Source organism: Cervus elaphus, chromosome 20 (assembly GCF_910594005.1).
Source record: "Cervus elaphus chromosome 20, mCerEla1.1, whole genome shotgun sequence".
NCBI classification, from domain to species: domain Eukaryota; kingdom Metazoa; phylum Chordata; class Mammalia; order Artiodactyla; family Cervidae; genus Cervus; species Cervus elaphus.
Window position 1 is genome coordinate 111,936,086 of NC_057834.1, and position 27,938 is coordinate 111,964,023.

At 53.3% G+C, this 27,938-nt stretch overlaps 1 protein-coding gene across 1 annotated transcript; it reads left to right on the top strand.

The window, feature by feature from the left end:
- Nucleotides 1-24,802, top strand: TTC22 (tetratricopeptide repeat domain 22). Its single transcript, XM_043878251.1, has 7 exons — nucleotides 1-732; nucleotides 16,763-16,818; nucleotides 17,028-17,143; nucleotides 17,728-17,846; nucleotides 19,335-19,496; nucleotides 21,859-22,011; nucleotides 22,564-24,802. The coding sequence occupies exons 1-7, from the start codon at nucleotides 166-168 to the stop codon at nucleotides 23,098-23,100; spliced, it is 1,710 nt and encodes a 569-aa protein (XP_043734186.1). The 5' UTR covers nucleotides 1-165; the 3' UTR covers nucleotides 23,101-24,802.
- The last annotated feature ends 3,136 nt before the right edge of the window (nucleotides 24,803-27,938 follow it).

Genomic DNA, 27,938 nt, shown 5'->3' on the forward strand with positions numbered 1-27,938 from the left:
AAAGGGCGCTCTGACCCACCCACCGGCGGGCGGCGCCGCGGATGGGAGGTGGCTGCGCCCCAGGCTTCTGAGTGCTGACCCTCGCCTCCCGCGCCGGTCTCGCTGGAGGGGCGCCCCCATCCAGTGCAGCCTTGGGGGCCAGGCCCGGGGAGCCACCGGGCAGCCATGGCGGAGCCCGTGGCCGCGGCCGAGGACCTGGACGCCCTCATCGACGACCTGGACTACCTCCCGGGCCACTTCCACCTGGAGATGCAGCTGAACTTCGAGCCGCGCTCGCCGGCCTCGCTCCGCGCCCGGGACCTGAAGCTGCAGCGGGAGGGACTGCTGCAGGAGCTGGAGCTGGCAGCCGCTCCGCAGCGCCCCGCCGTGCGCCACCTCCTGGGAGCCTTCGCCTTCTACCTGGAGGAGCTGGACGAGGCCCGCCAGAGCTTCCTCGAGGTGGCCCGCGAGGACCCGGGTAACCTCAACGCCTGGGCCAATCTGGCGCACGTGTACGGGCGGCTGGGGCAGGAGGAAGAGGAGGAGGCGTGCGCCGGGCAGCTGGCCGGCCTCATGGGCCTGGCGGGGGACCGCGGGGCAGCCGAGGACCCCAAGCTCCGCGCCGCGCGCTGCCTGGCGGAGCAGGGCTACGCGCACGGCTTCGACGTGGGCTGCGCCAGCCCAGAAGAGCGAGCGCGCGTGCTGGAGGCTGGCATCGCGCTCTACGACAAGGCGCTGGGCTACGCGCAGCAGGTGGGTGACGTCTCCAGGCTGGGAGAGCTGGGGTCGCGGCCCCTAGCGTCCACAGGGACGCCCATGGCCCCCACACTCTCCCCTGGCCCCGGCCCTTTGGCTTCCGGAATACCATACCAGTGTGCCTCTCTCCGCTTGAGTCCCAGACTGGGCTTGTAGCTTTTCTCTGCTGGGCTAGGGAGTGGACCCACATCCCAGCCGGTTAGCCTACCTAGGTTTCTTTGCTGGCAGTACCGCAAACTCAGCACACCAACTCACCCCTGTCATCTTGTCCCTCCAAGTACCTATCCCAGCACCTGTGTGGACCCACCTCGCTATAAGGCACAGCTCTGCATCCCGCCGGAAACTGGCAGCATTCTTGACTCCTTTCTCCTCCTCACTCACCATCCCCATGCACTCAGACCCCAGATTCCAGCCACCTCCTCATTTCTCTGTGGCCTATCCACTCCTCTAATGCCTCCCTCGGCCAGCCCAGCCTCCATCATTCCCTGCCTGTACTAGTATGGTCGCCATCACCCTGCCTGGGTTTCTGCCCTCTGACTTGACCTTTCTGCCTCCACCCTGCTGCCTGTGTTCATGTTGCTCAATCTTTCTGGTCACATCCCTCAGCTGCTTACAACCCCCAGTGACTCCCCACTGCCTAGCAGATAAGTCCCAGGCTCTCTGGTGGGCACTGGAGACCCTCTGTGATCTTGCTCTCTGTCTTCCCTCTTCCAAGTTCCCCCTTCCAGCCAAGCTTTTGCCCTTGCTTCCTATGGGCCAGGTCTCCTTACAGCCCACCTTGGCACGTCTTCAGCCTCTTTCTGAAGTGCCCTTTGCTCCACCCTTGCCTGGAAGGTTCTCCTTGCTCTCAGACAGCCCCTCCACTGACTTCACCAGGCTGGGTTAGGATCCCCTTGGGGCTCCTATAGTGTTGCTCACACTGTCCATTTACAAGTCTGTCTCCCCAGCTCAACCTTGAGGTTTTGAGAGTAGGGATATCTGTCTGTAAACTCAATACCTGGCATGGTATCTGGACACAGCAGCACTCTCTTAAGTGAATGTCTGTGTGGCATAGGCCTGGCACTAAACAGACAAATACTGGGTATATTAGTTACCCATTGTTGTATAACAAACACCCTCTGAAATTTAGCAGCTTGAAAACAATAAGCACTGACGGTCTCAGAGTGTGTGTGCTCAAGAACCTAGGCATGGTTCAGCTAGGTGCCTCTAGGCTGCGGTCTCATCTGAAGGCTCGCTCAGCCTGGGGATGAGGGGATCTCCTTCCAAGTTCACACACTTGGCTGTTGGAAGAATTCAATTCCTCACTGGCTGTTGGTCAGAGACCTCCCACAGGTCCTTGCCTCATGGATATCCCATCATTTTTCTCTTCATCAGCCCCCATGCAAAGAGAGGGGGTTACACAGGGACATGAATACCAGGTGATGAGGATCACTGGGGGCCATCCCAAAGGCTGCTTGCATTAGATGGCTGACAGTGATGGAGAGGGACTTATCTTTCTGTTACAGAAGAGGAAACCACAGTTCAGAGAGGTACCATGACTTTTCCTTGAAGGCATAGCATAGGCAGGATTGAGTTGGTAATGATGACTTTTTTAAAACCGTGGTTTAGGTTTGTGACAGTTAAATGACAACAAGCTTTCACACATGAGTAGGATGGCTACATTCACAAAGCCTCTTCACACTCTCTTGAAACCTTTTCCACCAAAGCTTAAGAGGAAATGTGGAGTCAAGACCTCAGGGAGTGCTATGTGGGAAGCACGGGCTTGACTTAAGGGGAGTAGCGCAGGGTGGAGGTTAAGACGGTAGACGCTGAGTCAGACAATCCAGGTCCCAATCCCAGTCCTTCATGCTCTCACCTCTAATTGGTCTTTAGCATCACTGAGCTTCCCATTCTATGAACTGCAGATAATAATGGTACTTGTATCCTAGGATTCCTCATCTGTAAAACGGGGACATCATCATTTGGTAGATGTCATAAGTAAGAGCTGATGTTTGGAAAGCGCCTAGAATAGAGCCTGCACAGGGACAGCAGGATCACAGACAACCCCAGATCTCCTGTTTTAAAGCCTGAGTCTGAGGCCCTGAATGCCAGCTGCTCTCCAGGGAAGACTTGGCCAGCTTGGTATATTGTTGACTGTGGTCAGGGTCTCAGAGTGGGGCCTGAAGAGCCCTGGGCTGGGGCCAGGAGGCCTGGGTTCTCATCTCAGCTGCAGCCACCCACCTTGGGGCCTTCTCCTGTCTGGGCTGCAGACTGCGAAAGGGGAGTGGGAAGGGGGCACTGGATGGTCTCCAAGTTTCCTTCCTGCTCTCAGGAGGGGGCTCACTGGAGGAAGGCTTCCTGGAGGAGGTGGGGAGGGAGGTGGAGGTTTTGGGCATAGGAGTGGAATAAAGGCTGCCTCCTCCCTCCTGCTGCTGGTCTGCCCCACCATGGTGTGGTCACACCCTCCTCTTTAGGGACCACCAGAGAGAGTGGCAATCAGGGCCCTGCCCAATGCTTCAGGGAGGGAACTAATGTCTTCAGGTGGGAGGTGGCCGCCAGGCCCTGTGCCGTATCCTTGTGCCTGGCCCAGTGGCAGCTCCCCAGGTCTGCACAGAGTGGCTGTGGTCAGCCCCATCAATCCCAGGAGACAGTTGGGGATTTGGAGCCCTCCCTCCATTTCATCATCTGAGGATTAGGAGAGATCATGCTTATAAATGGGCTTTCCAAGTGGCGCTAGTGGTAAAGAACCCACCTTCCAATGCAGGAGACATAAGAGACACCAGTTCCATCCCTGGGTCAGGAAGATCCCCTGGAGGGAGGGCATGGTAACCCACTCCAATCTTAACCCACTCCAATATTCTTGCCTGGAGAATCCCATAGACAGAGGAGTCTGGTGGGCTACAGTCCAAAGAGTCGGACACAAATGAAGCAACTTACCATGCACGCATGCATGTGCTTATAAACTACCCACACAGAGCAGATGCTCAAGAAATAGTCACAATCTGGGAGACAATGATGATTCTGTATAGTTAGAGCAGAAGGCTTGAGTTAAAGCACCCAGCTCTTATTATTTTGCTGTGTGACTCTGGACAAGTCGCTTTTCATCTCTGGCCTCGTGTCTGCTTTATAAACGTTAAACAATAGTTTACTGTGATTATCCAATCAAATCATGGGGTAAAAGTGCCCATAAACTGGTAAATAATGGGCAAGTCTGAGACGCACATGTTCAGCCTCTTAACATTTATTGAGCACCTACTGTGTGCCAGGCCCTATCTTTAAGAACTCCTGCCTTTCAGAAGCTCATGGACAAAGGGAGGAGCAAACATTTGTTCCTTCATTAACTAGCCCTCTTGGAGCCCCGTCTCTGGGGGAGTGGTGCAAAGGGATGAGTCAGATGTGCCTGTGACTGGCTGAGGTCACAGGCATTGACTGCCTAGCCTGTGCCAGGTGACGGTCGTCTCTCAGGTCTGTACACCAGTTCAGTTCAGTTCAGTTGCTCAGTCGTGTCCGACTCTTTGCGACCCCATGGACTGCAGCACGCCAGGCCTCCCTGTCCATCACCAACTCCCAGAGTTTATTCAAACTCATGTCCGTTGAGTCGGTGATGCCATCCAACCATCTCATCCTCTGTCGTCCCCTTCTCCCCCTGCCCTCAATCTTTCCCAGCATCAGGGTCTTCTCAAATGAGTCAGTTCTTTGCATCAGGTGGCCAAAATATTGGAGTTTCAGCTTCAACATCAGTCCTTCCAATGAATACTCAGGACTGATTTCCTTTAGGATGGACTGGTTGGATCTCCTTGCAGTCCAAGGGACTCTCAAGAGTCTTCTCCAACACCACAGTTCAAAAGCATCAATTTTTCACCACTCAGCTTTTTTTATAGTCCAACTCTCATGTCCATACATGACTACTGGAAAAACCATAGCTTTGACTAGATGGGCCTTTGTTGGCAAAGTAATATCTCTGCTTTTTAATATGCTGTCTAGTTTGGTCATAACTTTTCTTTCCGGGAGCAAGCGTCTTTTAATTTCATGGCTGCAGTCACCATCTGCAGTGATTTTGGAGCCCAAGAAAGTAAAGTCTCTCACTGTTTCCATTGTTTCCCCATGTATTTTCCATGAAGTGATGGGACCAGATGCCATGATCTTAGTTTTCTGAATGTTGAGTTTTAAGCCAACTTTTTCACTCTCCTCTTTCACTTTCATCAGGAGGCTCTTTAGTTCTTAGCTTTATGTCGTAAGGGTGGTGTCATCTGCATATCTGAGGTTATTGATATTTCTCCTGGCAATCTTGATTCCAGTTTGTGCTTCCTCCAGCCCAGCATTTCTCATGATGTACTCTGCATATAAGTTAAATAAGCAGGGTGACAATATGCAGCCTTGATGTACTCCTTTTCCTATTTGGAACCAGTCTGTTGTTCCATGTCCAGTTCTAACTGTTGCTTCCTGACCTGCATACAGATTTCTCAAGAGGCAGGTCAGGTGATCTGGTAATCCCATCTCTGTACACCAGAGACCATAGTTTCTGGACCAAAAACAGGACACCGCCCCCCCCCCCGCCCCCGCCCGAGGCTGGCAAAGGAAGTACACTTTGGGGACATCAAGACCCGTGTTGGAATCAACCAGGACCTGGCGAGTTGAGGTCCTGGGCATAGAGTGACAATAACTGAGCTTCAGAGAGGGCGCACTTCCTTTCCGTACAAGTGACTGGGGAGGCTTCTGGAAGAAGCAGGAGTGTTCTAGCAGGAATGGGGCGAGGGCACTCCTGGCAGGGGCGTGGTGCGTGCAAAGGTCCTTTGGTGACAGCTGAGCTGGAGCAGGGGGTGAGGCCTGGAAAGAGGGTGGCCGGAAGCTTCCCAGGGGGAGGACACGGTGGCCCTGCTGATGTGGACTCTGAAATCTGATTCCTGCCCTCCTCAGCTGCATTTCCTCTTTCCCCGCCCCTCCTTGGCTGCTGTGCCTGTGGGAGGTTAGTTCCCAGACCAGAGATTGAACCCAGAGCCACTGCAGAAAAAGCACCAAGTCCTAACCACTGGACCGCCAGGGAATCCCTACTCTTACTTCCCAGGGACTCTAAACTACTCATATTTCTCCAAACATGCTGTGCTATTTCACATCTCCCAGTGCAGGAACTATTCCCTTTGCCTAGAAAGCAAGCTCCATTCATCAAAACCCAGCTCAAATTTCACCTCCGTGTTGAAACCTTCCTTTGTACGACGCACACTTTCACACAGTAATTAATATTCATGAATATTCTGCTTGAATATTCAGCATATTCAGCTTGCAGAAGAAGAATATTCTCCTCCTGGTGCCTTGCAGATTTTATCTTAGTCCTCACAAGATCCCTCTGATCCCATTCTACAGGTGTGGGAACTGAGGCATAGCAAGGCTAAGTAACCTGCCCGAGACTACAGAGCTAGTAAGTGGCAGTTGGGCTCATGCCGCTCTGTCTGATTCCAGAGCCTTTGCTGTTTCTGGAGAGGTCAGAGAAGTGGGGTGCAAGAAGGATAGTGCAGATGGCCAGTGGGGTGGGGAGGGGAGCCCCCCTGCAAGGGCTGCCTCCTGGAAATCTAGGGTGGGAATGTGCAGAACTGAAGAGAGGGTTGCCCTGTATGCAGGTGGGGGATAGGAAGGACGAGGGCAGAGGTGTCGTCAGCACTGGGCTGGCGAAGAAGTGGGGACCATGGAGCAGCAGCTGAGGAACCCATCATTGAGAGGGCTGCCACCCATAGGAGCCGTGACTGGGGCTCCAACCTGCCAGGTACGGCGGCTCTGAGAGATTCCTCACTATCCCAGGCAGGGAGGAGCCCCCCGGACCTCAAAGAATAAAGATCAGCCAAAGAACCAATGACAGCTGCTCGTCTAAAATTGCTACCTTATTTTAGAAAAATAATAGGAATTTTAAGACTAAAAAACTAAAAAACTTGTAACTAAAATTACAAGAGAAAATGTTATCAAAGTTAGTAATTCAGCCCATAATCCAAAAACAAGCAGCGTATCTGTGTGCAAGTGGGTGTCTGTGACTTCGCTCTCAGCCCTTCGTGCTCTCTCTTTCCTCATCCTCCAGTTACAAAAATATGACGAGGCAAATTGTTTTATCCGTCATTCCTCCCCCATCCGCCCTCCACACGCAATCCTCGATGGATTCTTGGTGGAGTCTTGAGGCTGAAGGGTGTTAAGAGCAAACCCTTTGGAGTTAGACAGATACAGTTTAAATTCTTCCTCCTTTACCCGATGGTTACGGGCAAGTCACTTCACTTTTCTGAGCCTCAGTTTCCTTATCTGCAAGCTGGGATTCTAACGTCATCTCATAGGGTTGCTGTGAGGAGTAAGAGAGAGTACGCAGGACTCCAGGCAGAGTGCAGGTCATGGTTGGGCCCAGCCCCTCGCCTGCTGCCCCACCCCGGGTCCCCGTGGCCCCGGGCTTTGCTCCACAGGAGAGCTGTTCTCAGCCTCTGACTCATCACCGGGCAGTTTCTCTCTTGCCCCCAAGAGGGTGAGCCCTCTGTCTCTATCTGCCTCCCAGCGTCTGGCACAGGGTTGGACCTAAGAGGAATTTGTGACTGTTGCCAAATTTAATTTGGTTTTTTAGTCTTAAAATTCCTATTGTTTTTCTAAAATAAGGTAACAAACTTATTTTTCTCTGAAAACAAAATCTCTGTCCCAAGCTGACTCAGTTATGTGAATTCCTCCCCCTTTTCCTAGAATATTGGCGGCTTCACACACTCACCCACATGCACATACACACTCATGCAGATCTTTCATCCCTGCTTCTGGACCCGTGCTGGCTCCGGGTGGTAATAGGAACCAGCACGGCAGTGGGTGCCGGCCACCCAACCTGTGCACCAGCATGGAGCTGAGCTTTACATTCATCAGCAGTTTCATTTTAGTGCATCCGGCCTCACAGACACTGCCGCTGGGTGCTGGGACTCTGTCACGCAGAGGACAGAACAGGCTCGAGGTGACACACAGGCCATCCAGATTTCACCGGGCCAGCTGCGGCGGACAGGACGGAGCCAGTGCCGGGAGGCCCAGTAGCCAGCCTCACAAACAAAGGTGTGGGCATTCCACACTGTCGCCGCACCCAGCGGGTTGGGACCTAGCAGGAAGGGCCGAGAGGTCACTGCTGGTCAGCATCCAGGGTCCCTGGCGTGCACACAGCCACACACCCATACACACACCCACACGTCTGCCACCAGCAGGGAGGCACACACGCACACACACACACACACACACACACACACACACATACCCCTCTGCCACCATCAGGGAGGCACACACACACACACACACCCCTCTGCCACCATCAGGGAGACACACACACACACACAAACCCTTCTGCCACCATCAGGGAGGCACACACACGCACACACACACACACCCCTCTGCCACCAGCAGGGAGGCGCACACACACACACACACACACCCCTCTGCCACCATCAGGGAGGCACACACACGCACACACACACACACCCCTCTGCCACCAGCAGGGAGGCGCGCACACACACACACACACACACACACCCCTCTGCCACCAGCAGGGAGGCGCACACACACACACACACACACCCCTCTGCCACCATCAGGGAGACACACACACACACACACACAAACCCCTCTGCCACCAGCAGGGAGACACACACACACACACACACACACACACCCCTCTGCCACCAGCAGGGAGGCACACACAGACACACACACACACACACCCCTCTGCCACCAGCAGGGAGGCACACACCCCCCTCTGCCACCATCAGGGAGGCAAACACACACACGCACACACACACAACCCTCTGCCACCATCAGGGAGGCACACACACGCACACACACACACACACACCTCTCTCTGCCACCATCAGGGAGACACACACACACACAAACCCTTCTGCCACCATCAGGGAGGCACACACCCCCCTCTGCCACCATCAGGGAGGCAAACACACACACGCACACACACAAACCCCTCTGCCACCATCAGGGAGGCACACACATGCACACACACACACACCCCTCTGCCACCAGCAGGGAGGCGCACACACACACACACACACACACACACACCCCTCTGCCACCAGCAGGCACACACACGCACACACACACACACACACACCCCTCTGCCACCATCAGGGAGGCGCACACACACACACACACACACCCCTCTGCCACCATCAGGGAGGCCAGGCCCAGGACCAGGGAACTCCTCAAGGAGCTGCCCTTCCCATAGGTTTCTGCCCCCCACAGCCCTGCCTCCCCCAGCCTCCCTTCCCACTCTCCCAGTCATCCCCCCCAGCAATGCAGCTGCCCGAGACCCTGGTGGCGGGGCCCACTGCCGCACACAGCCCTGCTGGTAGCTGCCGTCAGAGCAGTGCTGTGGGAGTCTGCGAGCCGCAGGACCCCCCGAGTGACCTGGGCCGGCTGTGCAACCGCTCTGGGTGTCCGTGTCTCCCTCTGTGAAATGGGCACAGTGGTACCAACCTGACGGGGGGTGTGGGAGGAGGTAACGGGGTCACAGGGAAGGCCAGCCCCAGCAAGCCTGGATGGATGTGGCCTGCTCATACTCAACCCCTGATGGGGCAGCCAAGACTCCTTCTAAGTGGGCACCCGCCCTCCTCTCTGCCTCCTCAGGCTTCCTCCTGTCCCTGAGCTCGCCCTCAGCTCTGCCCAGAGCCAGCTTTGGGAAAAGAACAATGAAATTGGCAGAAGACCCCACTAAGAGCCAGGGGTCAGGATTTGGGTTCCTGGCTTAGCCCTGCCTGACTGGCTATGCGAGGTGGGAAAGCCCTCCTCCATCACTGGACTGAAGTGGTGGCCGGGCTGATTTCAGGGACAGGAAGGGCTTTGAGAGGAGGAGGTGGGGGCAGAAACAAACCTCCTGGCAGAAGAAAACACATAAACACACAGAGGGGGAAGGAAACCACAGCCTGGGGAATGTCAAGAATGGTGTGTGTTTTGAGGACTTTAGAGTTGATCTCCAACTTTTGAGATCACGGGCAGGGTTTCTCCTCCCATGGTGCTTGCAAACACACATGCACACACACACACGTATGCCTACATTCATGGCTCCACAAATCTGAGTGATTTGATTTGGTTCCGGTAGAAAAGGAGCTGGATGACTGACACTAGACAATGAGCTAGAGACTGTGCACTCATGTGCTTTTCACAGATTATCTCACTTGAACCTCCTAGAAATGCTGGGGAATCAGAACTGTTATTAACCCCATTCTACAGATGAGCAAACTGAGGCTCCAAGATGTGTAGCGACTTGCTCATGGGCACACAGTCACGAGTGGCTGGCTGGAAATGGACTCAGGTCTCTCCGACATAAACCCCTGACTAAGGGACGGCTTTCCTGAGGCTCTGGCCCCAGCCTTCTGATGGCCTCGGTGCTGTAACAGCACTGTCTGAGTTTGCTGCTGGCTTCATTCCCTCTATTTCTGGCAGTCTGGAGAACTGATTCTCCCCTCATTGATACAGGACCCCAGAGCCAAAGCTCACTTTAGCATCATCTGACCCAACTGCCTTCTTTACAGGAGGAAAGACAGTGTGTGTTAAGGGCGCACACAGCCCAGACCCATGGGAGGAGTTGAGAAAATGCAGACATCACTGTTATTACCACAGAGGTCAGGAGCCTTCGTCAGATCCACCCAGTGCCAGAGTTGGGTTTGGACCCAGGACTAGACAGAGCCCCTTTTCTCTAGGGACCATGGACGAGAGAAATGGCTCTGGATCTAGGACCAGAAAAGGGGTGATGATGGGGAGCTACTGTCCATCTGCCCTGATCTTAAAATCCATGAAAACCATGCAGGGAACCCAGTCAGGGCTGAACAGGTAACTCACCTCCATGGCTCAGCACCCATCCCCCCTACCCCCTCTGCCCAGTCACGCCGGACCACTCTCACCCACACACCTGTGAGAGGCAAGACCAGTGGATCATCCGCGCTTGTAGATGTGGAAACTGAGGCCCAGGCGGGGCCGGTGGGCTTTCCCGGAACCCTGGGGGAGGTAGAGGCAGTGGGGGGCCGACTCCTATCCCCTCTGTCTACCCCACTGAGGCAGGAGCTGGGTGAGGAGGGACCTCACCTGCCCTACCTTTCTGGGGCAGGCTGCCTGGGAGCCACGTGGGGTGGGGGCGGGGCCTGTGTGCAGAGCCCAGAGGCTTGCTCTGTGTCGCCACCGAGGACATTCCAGTTGAGCAGGAAGAGCTTATTTCTGAGGCCTGCCACCTGATGGCTTTTATTTCTGCAGCATCAGCCTCCACAGGGGCGGTGTGATGAGGTGGAAAGAACAGGGGCCCTGGAGGGAGGCAGGTCTGAGCTTGAATCCTGGTACTTTCCCCCCCGACCTGTGGGGCTGGCTGGGCAGCTCTTCTCCTCACCAGTAAAAGGAGGAGGATGTGTTCCCCCTTCTCAGTCTGCTGCACAGGTTCAGAGCCACGGTGCACGGATGTGCCCAGGGGACAGTCGATGGTCGAGAAATGTTCATTCTCTTTCCTCCTTCCCATTGCCCCTCCCCTGAAAGAGAATTAGTCAGCTCTCAGGAACTGACTCTGAAACACAGATTACAAAGTCCTCAGGGGCAAAGTTTGAACTGCAAGGCAGACATTTTCCTTCAGAATCAATGGGGTCACAAAGAACTGAGCACAACTGAGCACACACACACACACACACACACACAGCCTGTGCAAGCACATATAGATTAATAAGCCATTGGTACATTAAGACAGCTTCTATTGAAATCCCCTAAAATAGCTAAAGTGAAAGTCACGCAGTCCTGTCTGACTCTTTGCAACCCCATGGACTATACAGTCCACAGAATTCTCCAGGCCAGAATACTGAAGTGGGTAGCCTTTCCCTTCTCCAGGAGATTTTCCCAACCCAGGGATCGAACCCAGGTCTTCCACATTGCAGGCGGATTCTTTACCAGCTGAGCCCTACATTTCCTTCTTTGGGGGTCACCTTTTGAAGTAAATGGACTAGCCATCTGAGACCCATCCTTATATCTGCCAAGTTAGCACACACCTGCTCTGTAGGGTCTCATCCTAACCCTGATATTCACTACAGGTTCTGCCAGATCACCCACCTTTGTCGATTACCCACCCAGCTGTGGCAGCGTGGATCTTCAGGCTTCCCTGCAGATCACAACCGCTGATCCTTTTGCTCTGTTAAAAAGAGATACACTGGCCAGCCATTTTCACTCGGCTCTCCACGGTGTGAGAGTCTAGTGTAGTGTTTCTATCAAGTTCTCAGGTAATGCTGATGCTACTGTCACGAGACCCCGCTTTGAGAACCACTCATCTGGGGTAGTTAGATGCAGGGACTCTGGGGCTAAGCTGCTGGGTTCCCAGCTCTGCTACCATCTAGCAGGGCCACTTAGGGCCACAGGTGCCTCTTCTGTAAAATTGGGATAATTGTAGTCCTTACCTTCTTGATAACCCATGTAAATTTTGTGCCTCGTTTATAGTAAGTGCTCAATAAAATGCACTTTTATTCATATAGCAAAAAACCCAGCATTTCCAGGTTTCAGTCCAGGCTGTCACACTGGTCGTGTGTCTTTGAGGACATCATCTCACCTCAGTGTTCCCATCTGTACTAACAGGGTGATGATGACCCACTTTACATTCCACACAGGGCTTTCTGAGGATCACGTGGTATCTGCAATGAGTGCACTTTGTAAATGGTAAGCACCGCACAAAGAGTTGCAGCGAGGTGTTGGGGGTAACAACATGAACTTGAAGAAGGGGACCTAGCATGAAATGTCAGAAGAATCTGCCTCTGTGAGCCCATCTCTAAAATGAGGGAAATATTGGTGAGGGCCTCAGAGGAGCTGCGAAATGTCCTGAGAACCCTTGCCTGTGCCTCGCTCTCACCCTCAGCTAGTACCAGGATCTACCAAGCTACTGAAGGGCAGCGCTGGAGCCTGGGCCCTGCCTCGTCCCCTCCCACAGGTCTGCCACGGAGCAGCCACCGAACTTGAGCCCGTCCAGCTTGAAGCCTGGGCGGATTCTCCCACTGGCCAGCACCCCCTCGTAGACCCTGGAGCCCCCAGCTCAAGGGGTCCTGATGAGGATGAACAACAGAAAGGGTGGGGTGTCCTGCCCCAGCTCACCCGGGGCGGCCCTCAGTCAACATCTTCTCCCGGCAGAGGCCCTGTCAGCCCCCTCCCAGGCTGCCTCCAAATATATTGCCTCTGGGAGCCATCAACTCTGGAAGTGAATTCCTTGCAGCCATCAGAGGTTTCACAGCAACTTCATTCTCCAGGAGAGAGGAGGAATAGCCCCTCCCTTCTCCAGGAGGGGAGGGGGCAGTCAGAGGCCTGTTTAATTTAATTTAACGCACCATGGCTTGCCAGGTTGCCCCTGGTAACAGCTTCAGCTACTGCTTCAGTTACAACCAGAAGGATTTTTAAAGAGACAGCTCATTTTAGGACCAGAATTGCACTGCAGAGTGAATGGTCTCTCTACTAGGGATGGAGGTTTGGAACCCAAGCACAAGGAGGTCTCAAGCCAGGCCTGTTTATACCATAAACTCCACTTCTAATTTGCAACCCTATAAGCTGTCCTGCAAATGGTACCTGTGGAATCCGAGGAGGGGCTCCATTTGGAATTTATCAGAGAGATGTCACTCAGCTAGCTACTTCTCTGAAAATCACAGTTTTAGTCTTCAAGTAGAAGGGAAGAGAGTTAACATTCAGGAGTTGCCCCAGCAATTCAGGCACTTTGCCACTAGATGGTAGTATTGCTTACTTAGTGCAAACGATTACCAGGCTTAACTTATTCAAGACTATCCGAACAGTGGTAAAACCACTGGGTTTCAAGTCTGGATAGTAACCAGCGTGTCACCCTGAGCAAGCTGCTTCACCTGTGGTCTCAATGTTCTCAGGGATATAATAATGGGATTGATCAAAACAACCGAATGCTGTTGACAAGGGTTGGGGCTAGGACTATGAGGGCATGAGTTTATGTCCCAACTCTGTCATGTACTAACTGTGTGATTTGGACACATGGCTTAATTCCTTGCATCTTGAATACCAAACAAGAGGGTAGCTATGACCCAGGGAGAGCCTGAGAATAGCACATTGCTCTTCAACCTTGGGGACCTGTGGACCCTACGGGGCATCCGAGGCCCTAGAAGCACAGTGGTGGGGGGGCTGTTAGAAAGTGGGGTAAGGCAGGATGGCTCTCGATGCCAGAGCCTGAGACCTCAACACCCCATCTAGAACTGAAATAGGGTAAAGCAGCCTCCCAGACACTCCTAACCCTGCACATCTCTGACCCAAACCAGGAGAAAGGGGGCAGATATTTATGGATATTTGTGGAAGGCTGGGCACTGCCTCACAGTGCCCTTTCGCAGATAAGGATATAGCCTCTAAGGGGTAACACATCCAGCCAGGGCCACCCTGCTCTTGTGGCCAGGCCCGTTAGGCACCGAGCCCCTGCTCTGGGCACTGCAGGCCTCTCCTTGTCTAGTACAAATGCTCTCGCTGTGGTCGTGATTCCTTGTCAGGAGCCTGAAAAGGGGGGCGGGTTCTGTCTCCCCACCATGACTCAGCCTGGCCCACCTCAAAATGGGCATGAAACCAGAGGCTGTGGGATCATACCCACAGGCAGCCCGGGGGCCTGAAGCACACGTGCTTTGGTCCTTCGTGTGGACAGGTGCTGACCTGGTGTCAAGGTCCTTGGCCAGCTTGGCCATGAACCTGAGTCCCCTTCCCATGTCCCAGGTCTTGTGTAGGTACAGCAGGTTAAGGTTATCCGGCAGCCCATCCCAGCTTTTTGCTTTGGTCAGTATTCTCCACTGAGCTCTCATGGATGCCCCTTAATCCTTAGACCTGCCAGTCTCCCTTCTAGACAGCCCTGTTCCCAGCCAAAGCCCCCATACACATATTCCCACCTAAGTTAACAGGGTAACTTTCCAAGGTGATGTGGACGTAAAAACACACAGGGTCCTGGCACTCCCCAGCTCAAACCCTTGCTATGGCTCCCCATTGCCTTGCAGATGACTTCCTGGTTCTGAGCCTGGCATTTAGGGGCCCCTCCTGACGTGCCCCTGCTGGCTCCTCCCTTCGTCCCTTATAACTGGGGTGCTGGTCACCCCAGGCTGCATGCAGCCCCTGACACACCTGCTCACTCATCTCTGAGTTTTTGCACAAATGTGCTCTCCATCTGATGTCCTCTCACTGTATCCACCTTGGCGGTTCCTACTTGTCCCTGAGAACTCTGCTCCAGCACGCCCTCCTCTGGAAGCTTTGGGGGTCCCCCTGGATCATGTAGGAAACCTCCTCCCACAGTCCCTGGTATTTCTTCTGCTCATTGTGTCTTGGTCTGGCTTTCCCGCCAGACCTGGCTTGGGCCTGGGCTCACACCTCTCTCCTATGGGCAATCACACCACTCACTGGCATCTAATCACAGGTCCCCTTTCCTCTCTTTCTCTGAACAGGTCGCCCCAGAACAGCCACCACCTAACTTGTCAGTGTTAGCTCCCCCCATGCCTCCATTCTAACTCACCATGCTCCAGGCTTCTCAACTGCCCACACATGTCCAGGCTGAGCCTCCATCTGGAATGCCCTTGTGCCCCACCCTCTGAAATACCACTCCAATTCAAGACCCACCTTATGGCCCACCCAGTGTGTGTGTGTGTTAGCCACTCAGCCGTGTCTGACTCTTTGCAACTCCATGGACGATAGCCCACCAGGCTCCTCTGTCCGTGGAATTCTCCAGGCAAGAACACTGGAGTGGGTTGCCATTCCCTTCTCCAGGGGATCTTCCCAACCCAGGGATTGAACCCGGGTCTCCTGCATTGTGGGCAGATTCTTCGTCCACCCTCTGTGAGACCTTCCTAGTCTTCTGGCTGGAACCGGCCTCCCCTTCCTGCTCCACTTGTCTGCATCCACCTCTTGGTCTTGATCAAAGTCTGCTCCATATTATAGCTATGGGTGAGCCAGTGTGATGAGAGGAGCAAGGGCTTTGGAGACTAACAAATGGGGTTCAAATCCCAGCTCTGATACTTGCATGCTGTGTGACCTTGGGCGAGTCATTCTACCTCTCTGAACCTCAGTCTATCCCTCTGTAAAATGGGAATGACACCTACCTCTTAGGTTGTGAGATTGAGATGATGGGTGTCAGATCCTGGCACGTGGCAGGTGCCCCTTCAAGCCCTGTTATTTATGCCTGAGTCTGTCTTCCAGGCAGGTTGTGAGTCCATCCAGGGTGCGGGTCCCATTCAGTGCCACAGCCCCATAAGCACCCAACACAGGGCCTCACACCAGAGATGCCCAGAAATGCTGGCTTGACTGAACACTTCGTTCCTACTGAGGGTTGGGGGTGGAGGCATAACAGGACCCTAAGCTGAGAAGACCACGGTGGGTAGGGGGTGGTGAGTGCAGAATGCAGCCTGGAAATCAACCACGGGAGATGAATGTGGAGGGAGGGGCCGGAGCCTGAGGCAGAGCTGCTGATATGCACTGGGGGTTTTATTGGTTTTCATTAAAATTCCTTCCAGAGGCTGGAGCAGCTACTCCCATAAATAACAGCATAAATATTTTATCTGGTGCCCAAGTCAGTCTAAATGCACAGCAAAGTTGGCAAGAATAACAATGGGAAACAAGTTTGATGGGGGGGACCCTGGGCTTCAGCTAAACTCACTCACATGCCCAGAGGGGCTTCTCAGGAAGGTGGAAGGCGAGAGATGGGGCCAAAGGGGAGATGCAGGTAGATGGCGGGGAAGAGAGAAGGTGACCAGTGGAGAGTGGGCCTTGTGGTCGGGGAACTGGGAGCCCAAGGGAGGGGAGGGGAGGAAATGGATCCCGCACCTGCTGTATGATGGACCCCTTGCTTGGGGCATTCACTCAGTTCATCTTGTCAAATCCTCTGTGGTCAGAGAAGTGAAGTGACTTGCCCAGGGTCACCCAGCCAGCCAATGGCAGAGCCAGGCAGGATTATGATCAAGAGTGTGCTTGCTGCTTCTTGGGGTTCAGGGAAAGCATAGGACTCTATGAACAATGTCCCCAGTGCCTCAATAGCAGCGGCACAAGCCATTCTCTGCTTCCCTAGATCCCGATGGAGGAGAAAAGGTGCTGGTACTTCACCATGGCAACGCTCTTCATCAGGTCAGGCTGGGGGTGGGGATGGGATGGTGGGGAGGGACGGGGGTTGGGGGGGAGGTGGGGCCTGGAACCCAGGGCAGAAATGGCTGAGCCCAGCTCCATGGCAAGGGCGCTCCTAGCTCCCCTCCCTGCCACTAGCCTGGGGAGGACTCGGGGCAACCTGGGGACCACTGGGAGGGTCCTGATCAGCCACATCCCCTTCTCTGGCACAGGTTAGATGGCATATTCCTGGAGCTGGGCAGCGAGGAGCAGAAGAGGCTGCCGGCCTTCAACCGCACGCTGGCCCTGCTGCAGCAGGTCCTCAAGTCCTCAGACCCCCACCCCCGAGGTCGGGCTCATGGGGTTGGGTGGGGGGGAATGGGAAGGGTGCTCTCACTGCACCCATGGCCAGCCCTGCCAGTCTTGTCGCGGTCCCCACCTCTAGTTCTGTTTCTCTCTCCCTCACCCTGTCCCCTCCACTCCCTCTTCCCCCTCAAGGCGCTCACACCCATCACCCAGTGAGCGTGCGCCTGCACATCACTCCAAGGGCACGTGTCCAGGCCTGTCTGTAACCCAGAGTGTGAGACAGAGAGCTTCCCATTTCAGCCTCTTGTCCCCATTTTGTGGCGGGGGAATGAAGGCCCTTCTGGAGACGGGTGGGGTCCCTGTCACACCAGGACCAGAGCTACAGAGCTGGGGGAGAGCTGGGGTCAGACAGCAGAAGGCACCTTCCGTGAGGGCCCCTAAGGGATGTAGAAAATGCAAAACAAGCCCTGAAATCTTCCTCCCTTCACTCACAAGTCCCCTCCTTTGCTTCTCCTTCTCCCTGAGTGGCCCGCAGTGATTTCCGCCCCTGCCCCCCACCTTGTCCTCCCAGGGCTGACACTCCCCTCCCCTTCTCCTCCCTGAGATACCTCTCCCCCCGCCCCCCAGCTCTGGCCTGGTGCTACCTGGGGATGCTGCTGGAGAGGAAGGACACCTTCTCCACCACGCCCATGGGTATCCATGACTGCGGGTTTTCGGGAACTGACCCCCTGGACTGCTTTGGCAAGGTATGTGCCCCTGGTTACACTCACCCTCCAAACCTGGACGAAGCCTAACACCCCAGCCTCCTCTTCCTGGAACCCGCTGCTTCTCTGAGTTTCTCCCCACCTCCACGCCCTACTCAGGAAGTGCCCTTACTCCAGACCTTTCTCTCCATCCCAAACAAAAGCAAAATGAGTCAGACCCTCCCAATGCCTGGTCTGGCTTACCCCATTTTCCAGGCCTGTCTTCTAAGCTAGTTGCAATTTTCCAATGCTTTGGTCTCCTGATGCAAAGAACTGACTCATTGGAAAAGACCCTGATACTGGGAAAGATTGAAGGCAGGAGGAAAAGGGGATGACAGAGGATGAGATGGTTGGATGGCATCACCGACTTGATGGACATGAGTTTGAGCAAGCTTCGGGAGTTGGTGATGGACAGGGAAGCCTGGCGTGCTGTCGTCCATGGGGTCACAAAGAGTCAGACACAACTGAGTGACTGAACTGAACAGAACCCTCAGGCTTTTCCCCTTCACAGCCCCATGGCACAGTGGAAAGAAAATGAGCTTGGCACGGTGTGGATGCCAGCTCTGCTCACAGGCCCTGTGACCCTAAAACAAGTCACTTCCATCCATGAACCTCCTTATATGTTGATTATGTGATCTGTCCACCTTCTAGGATATTGAGAGACTCAAAGAAGGTAGTGGATGAAACTGTCTACTGTAAATTTTAAAGTGTTGTTCCAGCCTTATTCTTGACACCTCGTTTCGGTGGCGGTTTTCACACTGAGCTCAGGTTTTTAAGATTTTCCTGGAGGACAGGGACCCTGTGATTCTCATCCCCCTGTGCAGTCAGCATGATGCCCTTGGGCAGGTCCCTAGTGTTGGCTGGTGGGTGATGAGCAGTTTCTTGGTGAGAGATCTCAGAACAGAGTGGAGCATAAAGTCTGGTTCATGTGCGCTTCAAGAGTTGTGTCTGATTTAACACACTGCCTTTGCCCCTCCTTGAGAACCTACTCTTTTGTCGAGCACAAAGGTGGAAAGATGGGGCCCCTGCCCTGCAGGAGTTCACTGTCTCAGAGGCAGCAACATACACAAGGCAGAAGCTGTCAGTAACAGTACTGGGAATGGGCGAGTGCTTTGGCCCAGGTAGAAACACTGTGTGAGTTTGGGGGAGGTAGAGGCTGATTCTGGCCCCTCTTCCCACCTGCCCTGGAAAAATGAGGGAGCACACACTGATATGTCTGAGCAAGAGGGGTTGACCTGGGGTCTGGAGGGATTCACTGGACATGTCTATGAAAATGGCAGAGAACATAGCAGTGAGTCAGGCTCTTGGGAGTTGAGTGCCAATGAGTTGTACCCCAAAGTGTTGGGCACCATGATATGACTGAACTTAGAGCTGGAAGGTGGATGTGGGGGATGAAAACTTTGGGGTGATATGGCCCTACTTAGAGATGACATCCCAGTTCTAGCAAACAGCCAGACAGATGGTTTGCTCTTACCCTTGTCCCTTACCCAGGCCATCGAGATTGCCAAGGACCAACTTCCCATCCTTAATCGCCTAGCCAAAATCTTCCACTTCCTCGGAAAGCAGGATATGGCCATTGGCACCTGCAACATGGCCCTGGACGTCCTACGAGATCCAGAGCTCAACTGGCAGGCATACTGCACAAGGGCCAAGGTGAGTCAGCCTGCAGCTCTGCCTCATCCCGCCGTTGGGAATCAGAGAACAAGGGCCAAGGCCCTGTGGCCAGAGCTGGAGGTCAGGGAGCCCTCACGGTAGAAGGGAGCTTCGGTGACATCAAGGCTCACAGTTTGTGTTCTCTAAGATTATCAAGTGAGGGAATGAAGGAGCTTACCACCCACTGCTCATCCCTTCTACAGTGACCTGGCTAGCTACCTGCCAGCCCCCTCTCTGATTAGCCCCTCAGGCAGTCAGACTGACCTGGGTAGAATTCTGGCCTCTCCATTTATCACTGTGGGACCTGGGACAAGCAAGCCACTTACCCCTCCAGACCTCCATTCCCAAATCTGGAAGATACGGATCATAACATCTGTGTTAACAGGCTGTCAGAAGACTAAGTGAGGTAACATCTAAAGCAGGTGCCAGGAGCATGGGAGGTGCTTGTAGAAGGCAGAGGGTATACTGGAGGAAATCTGATGTCGTAAAGCAGGGCTCTGGCTCTCAAGACAGCTAGCCTTGGTTCAAATCCCACATCATCACTTACACTCTTGCCTAAATTCAGAGCCCCACTTTCTTCATCTATAAACAGGCTGAAGGTAATTGTACCTGCCTCACAAAGTTGTTATGAGGCTTAAATTAGATTCTGTGTGTAAAACTCAGTACTGAGCACATAGTAAGAGTTCATAAGTGGTTGATTACTACTATTAGGTTTATTTTTAACTGGCTCACTGGCTCTTAAGGCAGTCCACTATGGTCATTCAGCTCCACAGATTACTAATTTAACCAAGAGCTGCCTGCCTCTGGCTTCCCCACGCTGGTCTCAGATCTGCCCTCAGGAGTCCCCACAGAACGCACTGCTTGGGGGCAGAGACCTGGACCTCTGACTTTACTTTGCTCCAGGCTAGACAGCCTTATCTATTACCTTTCATGGGACATGAGGGCGAATCTCCTTCCTGGGTCTTGGTCCCATTGACATAACCATTTTGCCAGCTGTTACTAGTTAGGGTCTCTGCCTATAAGGCTCTTCTCTCAAATGTCCAATTGGCTTCCTCCCTCACTTTATGGTGGGCTTGAAAAGGCAGCTGCTAGCAGCTGTCTTCCTGAAAATGTCAGCCTCTCACCAACACATTGTGTCCTCCTGTGTTGGTTTATTTTTTCTTCTTAGCATTTATCATTCCCTAACATACTATGATGATATGTTTATTCCTAACATATGATGATTTATGTTTATTTCTCTCCCCCCACCAGCTAAAATACATGCTCCACGAGGGCAGGGAATTTTGTCATTTTGCTCTCTACTATATATCCTAGAACAGTACCTGGCACATAGCAGGCTCCTGATGATCTGTTGAATGAATGAATAAACTGAGCACCCACCAGTTGCTAGGTCCCGGCTAGAACATGTTCTCTCCATTGTCATGGTAACTCTCCAAGGAAGATCTTAAGTGTACTGATTTTTCAGATGTGGAAAATGAGGCTCACAGAGGTTATGCAAGTAAAGAGGAGGAAGGGCTGGAATTCAGCCAAGTTCAACTGGCTCCAAAGCCAAAGATTCCCACCCCCACCTTATGAAGCTATCTTAGAACCAGAGCCTACTGATAGCTATAAAGTATTAATACCTTCAATGACAACAACCCCTTTTTCTTACTTCCTCTTTCTCCACCTCTTCCCTACCTCTCCTGAACCTCTAGATTTTCTAAATGCTCCAAACAGATGTGGGGGAAAAGGGAGGAAGTGGTGATGAAAGCAAGGGTCCGAAATCATTTGTAATTTGATGCTTGTAAGCTGGGGCCACCTGCCATTCTTCCCACACTACTTGCTTACACAGACCCTCACAAAATCGGTGCTGCCATCCTGTCTCAAATAACTCCCTCCCCTAGTCAGCTGTATCCCATCACCTGTTTATTTTTTCATTGCACTCATCACCACTTGAAGTGGTACCGTTTACTTGTTTATGATCATCATCCCTACTAGAATGTTAAGTTCTGCCAGGGCAGGGACCTCATCTATCTTATCACCACTGCACTCACTCCAGTACCTAGCACAGGCCTGGCATATGGTGGGCACTCAGGACATATTTGTTGAATGAATGAGTGAGAGAATGAATGAATGGCTCTTACTTCATCCAACCCCCTTCATTGCACAGAGAGGGGAACTAACACCCAGAAAGAGGCTGGTGCAAGCTGGCACAGGACCAAGACTTAACACTTCTGAGTCCCAGTCTCAGGGGCTTTCAACTGTACCACAGATACTCCCTGAGTTGCTGTTGAGGAAAAAAATACAGGCTTTATTGAGGACAGTAAGGAAGGCAGGGGTCCTGGCTTGGAGCATCTTCCCTCAGCTGACTCTTTGTGGGCAGATCCACATCAGAGCCTACCTGCACGACCTGGAGCGAGGCAAGCTGGGGCTTGGGGGCATGCCTGACAGGAACCACCTGGCCTGCGCCAAGGCCGACCTCGAGGAAGTGGTCAAGGTGTGCCCAGGCCTCAAGACCTACCTGGACATCGGCCAGGTAAGGCAGCCTCTTGGCTTGGGTAGTCAATGGCTTACTAAAAAAACCTGTGAACTCTGTGTCAGGCCAGGCCTGGGCAGTGAGGACACAGGGAGGCATGTGGAGGCATCCTTGTGCCTGATAACGGGTACCTGCCTCCTACAGCTACAGGGAGGGTTATAGACAGTGATGCACCAACAGGGTTCAGAACAGGGCCCAGTTCTTTCTCAGTGCTCAGAGAGCATGGGCCATTATTCTGTATCCTTCTGTGACTTCTGTGCAGAGGGAATTATTACCGAGAGGTTACAATATCTTTTGTGAGAGAAAACTGCGGCCCTGAGAGGGTCCCGCTCAAGGTTATATGGCCAAGATTGGTGGGGCTGGAGCTGGAATCAGAGCACTGTCTCCTTCTCCAGGAGAGGGAGACCAAACTTTGCGATGAATAATTGTCGAAGGAGGGAAGGGTGGGAATGACCGCATGGAATTTTTAAAACAGCAAGTTGTGGGAATGGAATGAAGGGGGAGCAGTGAGAGAGCCGGGGAGGAAGGCTCATGCCGCCGCCCCCGCCCCAGGTCTACTACTACATGGGCGTGGACGCCGTGCAGGAGCTGCTGGCGGTGGACGAGGCGGCGCTGAACCAGGCGCTGGTGTTCCTGGCCAAGGCCGGCGAGTCGGAGCTGGGCGCCACGCTGCCGGAGCTGCAGCTGCTGCGCGGCAAGTGCCTGCGCATCAAGGGCGAGGAGGCCAACGCGGCGGCTTGCTTCAAGCGCGCCGTGGAGCTGGACGACGCGGGCTGCAGCCACGCCGAGGGCTTCGGCTGCCTGCTCGAGGCGCTGCTGGCGCAGTGGAGCCAGGCGCAGCTCGGCGACGGCGAGGTGGGCCGCGAGGTGGACGTGTGGCTGCGGCGCGCCCAGAGCAAGTACCCGGCGGCGCGCCTGCGGCAGGAGCTGCAGCGCGTGTGGCGCGCGCACACGGACGAGGTGCTGGGGCTGGCCCGGGCCTTGGTGGCCCAGGGACGGCCGGCGCTGGTGCGGCTGCTCTTCGAGACCATGGAGCGCAAGGGCGACGGTGCGAGCTCCCTGCGGGACCGCCGCGCGTTCTCCTTCTGAGGGTCCCTCCGGCTCCCCTTCCCTCCCCACCGCTCGGAGATGGTTGGACCTGGTCCAGGCGCTGGAAACCGGCTCGCTGTGCCATAGGCTGGCGGGTAAGCGGAGCCCATCAGACTCTTCCGGGAGTTGGAATGGGGACCTGAGACACAAGGACAGTTGGACGTGTCCACGGAGGCAACAGGGCCTGATCCAGGAGCACAAGGGAGGCTGGCGGCAGACGCGAGGGGCCAGTGGGAAACTGCCAATGGGAAGGCCCAAATTGTGCAAATACGCAGAAAAATAGCATGGTGTCTCCCAAGAGCTACGGAAGATAATTGCCTCCATTTTGGCAGGTGCTCTAGTACCCAGGAGCCTGTTATTGGATTCTCGTGAGCCAGGCTCTAACCTTATAATAAGGCCCCCTCTACTTGGGTTGACTGGAGTAGGTCTCAGGTCTGGCAGTGGGAGAAGTCGTGGCTAGAGCAGAGGGCACAGCTGCCAGCGCACGGATAAGGGCGGGAACGCAGTCTACACCTCGCTGCTCAGCGCTCTTTCCTGCCCTCTTCACAGTCTTCCAGCAGGCCACATTCTTGGCCAACTTGGTCTGAAAGACCCTCAAACTCCCTGAAATAGGGCCCATTGGTAGAACCTTCCCTTGACTTCTCTATTCTTGAGGGAATGTAAGAGCCCCACCCAAGGAAGTGCTGCCTGTGCTCAATCTCAAACCTTCTACCAGACACTGAAGAAAATCTTGGAATTTTACACTCTTGAAATCGAAGTCATAGAATCATAGATGTAGAATTTCATTGTCAAAGACTTCGGCTTTGATTATTAGCAAATCTGGGAATCACCAAGCTAGATTCTTATGGTCCTACTAACAAGAGCTAATTTAACCTAAAACTCTAAAAAAAACCGAGTTCTTTCCAGACTGCAAGAGTGTTGGTTGTATGTAATCGCAATGGCAAGAGCCCCCCACCCCCTGCCCCAACTCCCCGGCCCATAATGGTTTGTGATGTATTTTGCATTTCCTTCCCCTTCTTAAAAAAAAAAAAAAAGTTATGCTCACTGCTTTACTCATTTTTCTGACACTCAGACGGTAGCAGGGATAGGCCAGCCCCCCTGCCTTACTTCTCCTGTCCCCAGTGATAGGTGGAGAACAGACCGAGAAGTGTGGTCCCTAGAGATCTCTCATTCTGGGAAGACTGGAAGCCCTGGGAGGGAAGTGGCTTGCTCAGAGTCACACTCCCTAGCCTCCCCATCCTTTCCCTCCAACTTACTTACAGCACTTTTCAGGTTTGGAAAACTACTAATAAACTGATAACACTAAAGTATTAAGTGTTTATGTGTCACCTGTCACCCAGGGCACTCTGATATCCATTGGCATAATGCTGTCATTCCAGGTGCCTGTGAAATCTTGAAAGTAAGGCCTCCCGAGGCCTCTGAGTTCCATCCCAGGGCTCATGAAGACTTCTTTCCCTCCTTCCTTCCTCTCCATTGCAGCAGAGTCCAGGAGGTGACTGGACAGCAGGCAGCACACACAGCCTGTCCACTTCTCCCACATCACTTTTCTGCCGGTGACTGTGACCTGTGACCTTCCCTAGGACAGATGGTGGTGGTTTAGTCGCTCAGTTGTGTTTGACTCTTGCAACCCCATGGATTGTAGTCCACCAGGCTCCTCTGTCCATGGGATTTTCCAGGCAAGAATACTGGAGTGGATTGCCGTTTCCTTCTCCAGGAGATCTTCCCAACCCAGGGATCAAACCTGGGTCTCCTGCATTGCAGGCATATTCTTTACCAACTGAGCCACCAGGGAAGACAGGAACCCATCTCTTTCTTCTCCTACTTCCCAGACAAACAAACTGAATTCAAGGTGGTTTGCTGGTAAAGCTGGGAAGCTGGTGAGGTTTGTTGCCTCCACCAGGCTTCCCAGTTTGTCTTCTTCCTTGCTTTTCCTGTCCCCAAGGTTATGCATTTCTCCCTCCATTGCCTCCTCCTCCTGCCAAAACTTTTCAATAAACTTTCTTTCTGATAATCTCATTCACATTAATCATATAAATGACTAACAAATACCCACTAGAGTTTTTGTCAGGAGTATCTGCATACTAGCCAAAAGTCGAAAAGAGAAAAGAAACCCCACTTCCAGGACTGCCTCCTATGTGCAAGGCACTTCATACACATAAACTCATTCAGTTCTCTCACCAGTCCTGAAGAGTAGGCATTGCAATCATCATTTTACAGATAAGAACACAGAGACACTGAACAAGGCCCCAGATGAGCATGGGAAGAGCCAGGCTTTGAACCAGACTTACCCCATTGTATGCTCCCTCCTGGGACACAGCCCTTCCTGGGAGATGTGTCACGAGTGGTCTTGAGTTGGGCCTGTGATCACCAACACAACCTGTCACTACCCTGCTCCCTCCCCACAGTGCACTAGTCTCCCTGCTCACAGACTGCCTTACTTCTGCGTCTCTGTACATCCTATTCCTCCACTGACTTTTCTTCCTATCATTTTTATCCCTAGTGCTCAGTTCAAACCTGCCTCTTCCAGGAATTCTTGCCAAATCCTCCAGCTGTCATCCCTCACTCCGTTTTGTGTACACCCTCAGGGCATTGTGTCTCACTACATTGCTTACATTCCTTTATCCTTGCACCATAATGATCTCACCATGTCTGCTGTCCCCATTCTACGCTGGTTCTTTTCAATAAGGACCACGTCTGATTCAGCCCCATGGCCCTGCACTGAACTTGGCACATAAGATAGGCTCAGTTTGGGTTGTTGTACTGAGTAAACTCACAGCAGGGACGTGGCTACCTCAGTCCCAAACAGGTGACTCCATCACCGGGTCCACAAGGGCTGAGGGTGGGACCAAGACTGCCCCCTAGGGACCTTTGCAGGCTAGAGCTCATGAGAAAGCATGGGCTTTCTTTCCACCTCCTCTCCAGCCTTAGGGGAAATCCCCCAATTTGTGGCCAAGAAGCCGAGGCCCAGATAAGGAAACTGAGGCAAGAGAGCAGGGAGTTGCCCAAGGTCAAACAATGAATCAGTGACAGATACTAACTTGAACCCCCCCTCCAGACTCTCGGGCCAGTGATCTCTGCCCTTTGGGCTGCCTCCTAGTCAAGTTTACTTCTGTCAAGTTCAGGAAGACTATAGGCCTTCGAGTCACTCACTTAACATTTATCAAGCACTTGTCAAGCGCCAAGCATAGCTCCAGGCTCTGGGGCTAAGTGGAGAGCAGACTAGCTCCTGCCCACGCCTTCAGGAAGCTCACAGTCTGGAGCATATAGAGTGGGTCATACAGGGCCTCGTGGGCCTCAGTGGGGACTGTGGAAGACCCAATGTGATACTCTCGGAGATGTAAAGTGGCAAGCTGGCTATCCCACCCTCCACACTGGTCATGCTCGTTCTGTGTTACTGACCTTCCCCCAGCCCAGTGGGGAGGAGAGGGTGGCTATCCCTGGGGCCCAGGACCTGGCCTTGGCCACCCCTCTTCAGCAAGCCACTGCAGAGGCCAGGCCTGGCAGGCACCCGGGATCACGGCTCTGGCTTGTAGTGGGAGGCTAGTGGGTGGGTGATCTTTATTCAATTACAGCTTCGAGTCCTGTGAAACACCCCTGCCTACTGGGCGGCTGGGAGGACAACTGTCTGTCACATAGCTGAAGCAGCAGGCACTCCTTAGGGGAGCACTGCAGAGTAAAAGCCTTAATGACCCCATAATCAGAGTAATGAAGATGAATCGCACCTTGTGCCGCCTGCCCATTCCTTCCTCTGTGTCTAGCAGCCAACATCAGATGCCAGAAACTCCTGTTTAGTCAGTATGAGCAAGGCATGTTTAAGATCTTGAAAACAGGTGAGACTTTTCAGTTACAGGTTTCTAGAAGCTCAATATTAAAAATCATCTCAGCCATCACCTCTTCCAGCCTCTCCATCTAAATCAAAACTCCTCTCAATAGTGAGTGTTCTGAGAGAGTATCTAAACCACTTGCATGCCTCTGGTAGACAGGCAGATCACTACCTCTTGAGGGCATCAGTCCATTTTTTTTTTCAGTCCATTTTTTTAAGTCTTCTGAGTTTGTCTTTCTATTGCATTGAAACCTTCTTTTATGTAATTTGTATGTCTTGATTCAAGTCCACCTTCACCACACAGTGAAAGTGAAAGTCGCTCAGCTGTGTCCAACTCTTTGCAACCCCGTGGACTATACAGTCCATGGAATTCTCTAGGCCAGAATACTGGAGTGGGTAGCCTATCCCTTCTCCAGGGGATCTTCCCAATCCAGGATCGAACCCAGGTCTCCTGCATTGCAGGCAGATTCTTTACCAACTGAGCCACAGGGAAGCCCAAGAATACTGGAGTGGGTAGCCTATCCCTTCTCCAGTGGATCTTCCCGACCCAGGAATCGAACTGGGAGCAGACGCTAAAAAGCAGTCTGTGACCTTGAACAAGTCACTTTGCTCTTGCCCCCATTCTCTCTGTAAGGTGTGTGAGGTGTTCAGGGGGTGGGTGGCTGCCTACTCTACCGGCAGCCAGGCACAGCTCCGACCGTCCTCCAGCCGCCGGTGCCCAGCCTGGAGCCGACACACGGCGGTGCCAACAGTTGAAAGCAGAATAGAACAGGGCTTCTCCCAACCCTAATCAAGCCCCGAGGGAACACCCTATGTGGATGATGGTGGCTGGATGCCAAATGAAGTGAAATATCTCCTTTTCTCAGGCTGTTAACTTTTTTTCTTGTTTAAGGAAGGGGAGGATAATGACATTTAGCACTTTACAACTCAGCAGTAAAATGAGCAGATGGAAACAGATCCCCAGCATCGTGGGCATGCTTCCAGCAAGAAACCCTCCCTGGCTCTAGCTCTGGCT

What these genes read in the sequence shown, in the direction of transcription:
- TTC22 (XM_043878251.1), top strand. Translation starts at nt 166, where the DNA reads ATGGCGGAGCCCGTGGCCGCGGCCGAGGACCTGGACGCCCTCATCGAC. An exon ending in CGCTGGGCTACGCGCAGCAG is followed by an intron (nt 733 to 16,762) that starts GTGGGTGACGTC and finishes CTGCTTCCCTAG; the next exon opens with ATCCCGATGGAGGAGAAAAG. An exon ending in CTCAGACCCCCACCCCCGAG is followed by an intron (nt 17,144 to 17,727) that starts GTCGGGCTCATG and finishes CCCGCCCCCCAG; the next exon opens with CTCTGGCCTGGTGCTACCTG.